The 9,178-nt window shown below is 42.6% G+C and overlaps 1 protein-coding gene across 2 annotated transcripts in view; it reads left to right on the forward strand.

Moving 5' to 3' along the window:
- Positions 1-7,935, forward strand: part of TRIM55 (tripartite motif containing 55) — a 37,779-nt gene extending 29,844 nt beyond the window's left edge. The window contains exon 9 of one of the 2 annotated variants that reach the window (XM_010082320.1): positions 7,812-7,935. In XM_010082320.1, the coding sequence (XP_010080622.1) occupies positions 7,812-7,931 (120 nt within the window). In that variant the 3' untranslated portion in view covers positions 7,932-7,935. The remainder of the gene's footprint in view (positions 1-7,811) is intronic. The other variant, XM_010082319.1, reaches the window with a different exon arrangement.
- The last annotated feature ends 1,243 nt before the right edge of the window (positions 7,936-9,178 follow it).

Genomic DNA, 9,178 nt, shown 5'->3' on the forward strand with positions numbered 1-9,178 from the left:
CATGGAAAAATGAGCACACTAACGAAAAGGGGCAGCAGCAACAGGTGATGAGGGAAAAATTGTAGAATTATAGAATACCTCAAGTTAGAAGGGACCCTTAAGGATCATCAACTCCAACTCCTTGTTCCTCACAGGACTACGTAAAACTAAACCACGTGACTAAGCGCGTTGTCCAGATGCTTCTTGAGTTCTGACAGGCTTAGTGCTGTGACCACTTCCCTGGGGAGCCTGTTCCAGTAATGGATCACCCTCTCAGTGAAGAAGCTTTTCCTAACGTCCAACCTTAACTTCCCTTAATGCAGCTTCAGTCCATTTCCTCATGTTCTATCGCTGGCCATCAAAGAGAGGAGATCAGCACCTCCCTCTCCACTGCCTTCCTTGAGGAAAAAATGCTTTAACCGTGGCCAAGATTTTCCTTTTCTGACTTTAAAGAATGGCAACTTGTCGCTTTAGCTGACATTCCGGCTTTTCTTCCTGCATCTCCATCAGTCTCTTTTTGTCTCTCAGAGAAGGTGTGCTGTGTCCGCAGCTCACACATACCACCCCCCGCATACGTACAAGAGCCTAACTAACTCGTTCACTCACAATGTGAGCAGTGCTCCAACCCCCAAGGCATGGTGAGTGTCTACACACCTTGCAGCTACACTGGCTCCATTATCTGATCCTGTGAATGGAGCACCAGGGTGAGTCACAGTTTGAACTGGCACTCTGTCTCATTCATTGGATTTGGAAAAATACCATTTGAAGAGGAAGAAAAAGCTTTAATTTACAGCACACTGTATTACTCAAAGCAAAGACTATGTGATAGAGACAAATATGATTTTACACCATTACTAGTTTTGCTGCTTCTCCCTGAAAGCTAATAGTGAAGTTTCTCTGACATGGATTAGATGGGTTACTGCCACAGAGAAGTTCTTGGAAAGTCTTTACTTCACATTTAGCTTGTTGATCTGAAGTCATATCTACTTGACTGATGAAGCAGAAGTAGGAGAAAGAGGAGAGAACTAGTAACCATGAGTAGCTTTCTGGCACTGGTGGCCAGCACTTACTGCTTACTCCTGCACCTTCCCAAGATGATCCTTTCCTTGCTGGACAATTCTCCAGCAGGGCTGGGAGGGAGCATAAGTGATAGATGGCTCATTAATCAGGAGGTCCTCAAAAACTTCTCTGTGAGAGGAACAAAGAATGATATGTGGATAGATCCAGGAAAGACCGTTCTGATCATGCAGCCTTAATATGCCTGTGTTTGTAAGACTCTCCTCCTGGGTTTTCTGCATTTTCCTGGACAGTGGCAGGACTAGGTTTTGTGCAGATCTGTAGCTAATCCCTCTCAACAAAAAGTAATGCCAATGAGGAGCAGCAGTGGGTGAAATATTAAATAACTGTCTTATTTCTGGTTTTTTGTTGTTTGAGTCATGAAAAAGATATGTGGCATAAATAATGGCATTGTATTTCCTTTGTCCCCAGTAACAGGAGAAAGCCACTCTCTCACACCATCTCTAAAACTGCTTCCACCTCTAGTTCAAGTGTCTGGACCTCCATATCCCATGGGAGATGTGTGAATCCTATACCAAAATAAGCTAGCCAGGCTGTTTTCCTCTGAACTTTATTTAGTCATTTTAAGCTCATTATGTAAGACATTGCATTAGACATTAACCACACGATGTTAATTGCAATATAATGAAAACCTATTGAAGAAAGGCATTTCCTCCCAATGGACTTTTAAAATTCATTACTGACCATTATTAAGAGCGTGACACATCTAGTGGTGTGACTGATGGATCTTGTCTGTGCATATTATTTTGTCTACCACCATATGTGTTTCTGTAGCAGATAATCGTAGCAATTATTTCAGAGAATATTCTGCTGGTTCCCGCTAATAAAAAAGATCCATATAAAATAAGCAGCCTCTTAGCCTGAAACAATATTGTTGTGATATATGTGACAGCTGCCAGGTGTTATGCTGAAGGAGCTAGACTGCATAAAAATATGAAAACAAAATGCTTGAACTAAAGTTTAAAATATTTAAAAATAACCTGTTGTGCTCCCTTTGTTTCCGCTGCCTGGAAGAGTTGAGTGCCAAAAGTGTAACACTTGACATTTGAGTCAGACAAACGTAGCCTACAGATTCAGTGATGCCTTTGCTACCAGCTAGCATTTTTTAATCATTCCTGTTCTTGTCAACACTGGGTTTTTTTCTAAACATGCTAATTAAAATATCGGAATTAAGTTTAATTTCTCACTCATTTTCTGAGGCTACAGAAACCATAGAAGCAAGAAGCCTGTCATTTTCACTGCTTCTCTCTCCAAGACCCACATTTTCTAACAAATTCACATTCTTGCTCTCCTGCTGGAACAAGAGGAGGCAGTAAAGGCATTGGGTAGTTCACATGCTTCTAAGACTGTAGATCAATTTTCTTCTCTGGCAGCAAAGGTGATTTAGGAGTTTCTTACCAAATGGCCCTGCTTCTTATTCCTGCCCAGATGCCACGTGGCATTTGTACTGAGGTAGCTGTTCATTGGGCTGTGTTGGAATCAAATCATTCAAATGGTCCAGGTTTAAAAATATCTTCCTTCACCTCAAAAAACAACAAAAATATTGATGTAATTCCAGTGATATTCCCATTCTTAGCACAGCCCTGCAAACAGCTACAGCAATGCAAATGCACAGTGAACCATGGAGGCAAAGCGGGAAGAGGTGGATAGGGAGCCAAGTGGCAGGACCTGCTTTGGTTAGCATTGTTGCTCCAGAAAATATTAATACAGCTGTACAAGAGGGCTATTTGTAACCAACCAATGCATCCATGTGCACTGTTGTAAGAAATAACCCCAATTAGAATTACTTCTAATAAACCACATGCACTCCTTTCTCACCTATTTCACTACAAATGTAGACTTTTCTCATTAATTCAGTCAAACTGACACCATGATTCCACAAGATGGTAAATACAGTTTCGGAGAATCCAGCACTAGGTCAGAAATGACACACTCAGGTGACTCAGAGTGTTCAACTACTACAAATTCACTAGGTAGAATGATATTTGTTCAAAAAAATGTGAGGAGGTCATTTTTCCTTTGTCAACAAAGTCATAATTTATTCTCCTGCAGCCAGCATAAAACCAGCAACCATTTCTGTTTTCTGATCAATTACAAAAAATTGTGATCACTTAGTTATGCTTAATCTGGATAAAATATACGGGTGAGTGACCTACAGCCTTGGAGGAAACAACCATTTCAACCCTCTTATTTCTCACATCTCCTTGCAAGCTAGTGTGATATAACCCAAGGGCCATTATAAGAATTGCTTCTCCCAATCCTACCTTATCAGAAGCCATCAAAAATAAGCAAAAAATTGCCAAAACAAAAAAAAAAACTGAAGAAGACTGTGAAGACCCTTCACCTTTGCTCCCTGCTTCCTAAATTTAAGAGTTACTGATCTCGTAAAAAGTAATAGTGTAGTCAAAAATCTCAATTCCTACCAAGCAGTTTTCTGATATCCTGAAGTATTTGGCTGGAATCTTTCTGGTGTAATTACTTAAAAGCCAGATCTCATCTAACTCAGTCACCAAGAGTGTCTCTAGAGTCAGTAGAGAGAAACGTACCTCCAGAGGACAATCCACCCTATAGATACTTCCTTTAGGGTGGGACAAATCACCTTCTGGTGGTGCCTTTCTCTCATCACTCCCATTAGAGGGGATGAATGCAGTTTGCTTGAGTGGATATCTTGTTTCTGGATGACTGATGTTTGATAACATGGATCCCAGTCTTTGTACCTAAAGGCTATGGAGATTAGTGGTGGTAAAGCAGAAAATAGCATGCAGACTTCATCGTGTTTCAAATTTCTACAAGGCTTAGACTGCCTATTTTACCCCAGCACAAATAGGATAACTGCTGAGTCCTAATAAATGAAAACATTATGACAAAGCCATCCCACTCACCCCTTTCCTCTCCTCCACACTCTTTACAAGAACCTCATAGAGATTTAAGTAGTTCTCTCCTTAAGGAAGCAAATGCTGAAAGATGCTGAATACCTGCAACCTGAAACGACTCATCAGGTTAAACACTGAGACCCTTATACTGTTTATTCATGCCAGTACTAGTGCGCCAGATGCTGACGAGTGCTGAATGGCTGCTCAGTGGGAGTTGTGGTTGCTCAGCATTTCCAAAGAATTGACATGTAAACTCCAGCCTGGACTTTGCTTATGGGAAAAACAAATCCAACCATCAGTCATGCAGGGTGTGTTTCCCTCCCTGCTTCATGAGCTGGCCTGGTGAAAATTCCTGGTGCTTACTGAAAGCATCATTTGATGTCACTCAACACCACAAGGGAAAATATAAATCAAAGTGTAAGTATTCAGCACTCTCTCAGCATTGGCCTAGCGTGATTAATGTCATCTGAGATAAACACCTTAGTTATTCCTTATTACTGTTAGGGACCCAAGGGTTGGGACTTGTTATTCTAGGTAATGTGAAAAAACAAGCCCTGCCCATGAGATCTCCAAGACTAAGATAAAGCTTGGGTAGAAGCTTAACAGTTACCTAATAGCAATGAACAGACAGAATGAAGTGTTGAATCTGAACCATCTGAAAGGCATGTGGCAAGGGCCGTGCCATGTTCAGCAGTAAGCTTTTCTCTGGCAGCGGAGTAGGGCTGTGGGAACAGGGAGAGCGAGGTGATCTGGGACAAGATTGCAAGCACCTACAGAGGGGGTGGGTGCTCAAATCCCATTGACACTGAGGAGACCTTGTTCTGCTTTCTACCTTTCAGAATCACCACCTGGTTCAAAAAAAGTTATTTTCTGTAAAAGTCTACAGCTGAAATCTTTGTCTCACACAATCCCAGCACACTGTATAACTCTGAGTTGTGTGGGCTGTCACTGGAAGTGGGGAACGGACTTAACAGTGTGGACAGAGCTGCTCCTGGCACCTTTTGATGGTCTCTCACCTCCCGTGAGGATAATGTACCTCAGTCACTGTAATGACTCAGAGAACAAATGCTAAAGTGTCACAGGTGTGAAAACACAAGTCTAAAAGCTGAGGAATGGCCCTATTGTCAGCTTTGTGCTTGCTTCACTCCTGGCTGGGTGTGATGGCAAATGATTGGTCTTGGAAAGGCACATTGAGGTGTTGCAGACTGGCAGCCTGCTGAGTCCAGAGAGGTGCAGGGAGTAAATGCTTCATCCAGCCAAACCCAGTGGGAATGTGTCAGAGCTCCAACATTGTTTTGCTGACACAGGAAGATGTCATCAGAGCAGAATATGAAGGAGTTAACACATTATGAAATACAGTTTTGGCAGTGATGCAGACAAAGATTGTTTTGTTTGAAATGCAGTACCAGCAGTGACAGTTAACAAGGTAATGCAGTCACCTGGCCGTTCTCAGGCATTACATTGTGCTTTATTTCTTCTAATATCTTAGGTCCAAATCCTATGAAACATGCTACTTAACTTTAAGCCCATAGATAGATCTTTGTTTCAAAGTAAAGCTCAGTTTAATGTCTACGTCTGGATAATGGCTGGCTGAAATAGCAAGCAGAAGTGCTAGATGAAGTCCATCTTGCACAGAAAGAAAAATGGCAGGGCACCAGTGTGGTTTTAAGTTGAAAAGAATAAAAATGCAGGAAATTTTTTTAAACTTCTTGCCAGTCCTATTCCTTTGCAGAGCAAGGAGAAGTGAGGAGGACTGTCCCACACCTGTTTACACACACTGATAAGGACTCAGTGCATAAAATTGCACAACCAATTTCAGAATGACTTTTAGCTAGTCCAGGCACTCTGGTTGTCCTTCCAAAAATAAAAGGCAAAATTTTCAACATTGCAAAGGAGTAATAAACCACCTATGCTCCTGCATCTGCTGAGATCAAGAGAGCACAGAATCCCTTACGACCGAAAAAGTCTAGCCATGTATTTACTGCTGATGCCTGACTTCTGTAATCGGGTTGAAAGGTTTGCGTTCAGCACTTTTGAGGGCTGAGAGGCAGATCTTCTACAATCAGGACTCAATTAGCTACCCGCCTTTTCAGCTGAAGATCTGGCCCCATGGGCCTGATTCTTTACAATACTTTTGCATAAGCCTGGAAGATGACCCTACTCATCTGCATTGCTGAAAATGGACTTTTGTATTCAAGTAGGTAGCTGTTTCTTCCAGATTTTTCACCATGCTTGTGCTCTCACTAAAGTACATGATAAAGTCGTCAAGCAAAAGCTGTATTCTTCTGCAAGACGTTGTCCATAAAAATCCTTTCTGAGCTCTACATTTTGCAGTAAGTAGCAGTGAGTGCCTTGCTTTGAAAATGGAATCTAAGCCAAAGATTAGTCCATATTTCAAACACTAAAGCAGATTCTCAGATAGAATTTCACTGGAACAAGTAAGGCTATTCTAGTCTAGGTCTGGTTCTAAAAAAAGGAGCTAAAACTGTAATTAAATATAAATAAAGAAATAGGGAGCTACTTTTTTCATACCTCCATGCTGTCTTGTCATTGGTGTCACAACACTCAAATAGGTAGTAACTGGAATGAAGCCCAGCAACCAATTTATACTTAACATACCATTAGTTCTTACTAATTCCTGCGGTACACTTCAAGCACTTACAAAAATCTTTAGGAAAATCATCCATCCCATGCTTCAGTTCCTCACAAGCATCCCTGCTTCATTGTTTGTTCCTGGATATGTCTGTTAGCATCACTGCTTTGGTAACTTTCCATTTTAGGACAGTATTATAAATGATTGAGACGTTAAAATTCAGAGGACACTGCTCTGTCATTTTCCTTCTCTCAAGTAGTGTCTTCACATCAAATAGTTCTCCTGAAATCATGCTGAAGTTCTCAAAGTAAGATGAAACTCTGCACAGAGAAGGCTGGCTGTATTGGCTATTTTAATTTTAAGAATGTACAATAAAGTATGTGCATATCTGGGAATACAGAGGGGAAAAAAATCCTGTACATTACATGTTAAATTTTAATTATGATTTTAATTATGAAGACACAAGGCATCCCTTAGCTACCAAATCACCCACTTTTGTATAGTCTATCTTTAATAGGATTTCTGATACTATCACAAGGCTGGCCTCAATTCTCTGCCAAAGGGATCTGAGAACACTGGGACTAGTAAAAATATTTCTCTGTGTCATACTGGCCTGTTAAATACTCAGCTAATTTAAAGAATAATAATAATTCCCGTGATTAGCAGCTACAGCATATCATGTCCAGATTCCTTTTTTTTACTGTAAGCGTAGGATACCTGTGCAAACGAAGGCAGAATTTGGCCTGGGATATAAGCAGAAGCTTGTGTATCTGTATTATTTATTTCCTGTTCTTGGGCTGAGTGAAATTGAAATTAAATGAATATTAAAAGACTTTCAAGAAAAAAAAAAAAACACATCCAAGGCAGATTTCATGACAGCAGAACAAGTATCATTTTGAGTGGCAATGCACTGACAATAACTTTTGGCTTCTGTCCACATCAATCTGGAGGCCCAGCTACACAAGCCAAGCTGGCTCAGGATCCCTTTCAAACAGACAGTTATCACCTTCGGTGCAATAATATTCCAGACGTCCAAATCAGGACTAAGCCCTTTGCACAGGTGTGACACGCTCACCCCATGTAATCCTTCCGCTGCCACTGTCTGTGGCAAAAGTGCCTCTGACTTCTCTGGCGTTAGAAGTCTGACTGGCCTCTCCAAATTTTCGTACTCCCTGCCTTTTCCCCTCTTTCCTACTTCATTCTGGTTTTCTGTGTGTTGTGAAATCTTAAGGATTGTAATGCAGTTTGTCTTTTCCTCTTCCATTTGTCAACCTTTCCTTCCTTTACAGACTGGTTCTGAGCCACCCCCTCAAGGACAAGTGGAGGAAACTCCCGTGAGCAATGAGAGGAGTGACGAGCCGGCTCGTCATGTCTTCTCCTTCTCCTGGTTAAACTCACTGAATGAATGATGACTCACTCCGGCTGGCTTCTGGTGTGCTTTTCCTTGGAGGCACCGTGAGTGCAAGCAGCCCAGCTGCAATCAACAAAGAAACTGGCCTGGAAAGGGACATGCAAGCAGGTTTCATTCCCAGGAACTCAGCTGACCTCCATATCATACCCAGCCCCTGAGATGACAGAGTCCTGAGAGGGATGGGAGCATGGGGGCAAATTGCTATACTGTATTGTACTCAGAGTGTTTTCCAATAATTTCTCGTGTCCAAGGGGAAAGTAGCATCACTACAGCTGTAGCTGAGCACTGATAATGTTTTGTTACTCACTTTTTGGCATGTCCCCTTGTAGGTGTAAATGCTTCACCAATGTTGTTAGCTAAAATGCCAGTAAGACATCCACTTAGCATCCTTTGCCGACACAGCGTTTCTCCTCAGTACCCTCCTGCATCCCCGCTCACAGGTGCTGGTGACTTCAGTGACACTATCACACCCTTGGCACCTCCAAGTCCGGGTTGTCTCTAAGCACCTTCCTGCAGTCACTCATAGTCCCCACAGTACCGGTGCCTGCCCAGCTGCACAGGCTGAACACGGGAGGGGAGAGGGAAGCTGCCATTTCTTCCTTTGCACTTGCTCTTCCTGCTAAGCCACAACAAATGATGGTCACATAAACAGGTTGTTCGTATGGAAGGACCCCAGTGACAGGGATGAGGAAGATGCACATGCCGAAAGCACTGGCCACCCCCATGTGTGGACGTGGGACACAGCTCTGAGCCTGTGGGGTAGACGCTAAGGTGCTGCCCATGTCTGTCCAGCCGTAATCTATGTCTATGTCTTCTCAGTCATCCACGTGTGCAGGAAAAGGGGCACGTTCTTGCATGAAACCAGAAAGCAGATGGGTGGTCGTGGATATTAATTCTAGGTTTCATCTGAAGGCCCTGTGGTGCCCTGCAGAAAAGGCAAATGCCAAATGGCCTGTTCCATGTGCATGGCAGATATTGAGGTGCCTAATTAAATCAAATTTATGTCTTAAAAGAAGCTCTACAAGATGTACTGCAGGTGACAGCCCACAAGCTTTGTCACTGAGGACAGTGACACTCAGCACTCAGCAGTGTTTAAGAGAGACAGGCAGGTTGCCAGGAGTGCTCAGTGCCATGGGGGACCAGGTGTCAAGCTCTGCGCCAGGGTTAAGTGTGGATCTTTCCAGGAGCACCGAGTCAGGCCCTGAACACACCCTTTTGGCAGAGAACTGTGCTGGGACACAGAGC

The sequence above is a fragment of the Pterocles gutturalis genome, unplaced genomic scaffold, assembly GCF_000699245.1.
Source record: "Pterocles gutturalis isolate BGI_N339 unplaced genomic scaffold, ASM69924v1 scaffold25004, whole genome shotgun sequence".
Classification (NCBI taxonomy): domain Eukaryota; kingdom Metazoa; phylum Chordata; class Aves; order Pterocliformes; family Pteroclidae; genus Pterocles; species Pterocles gutturalis.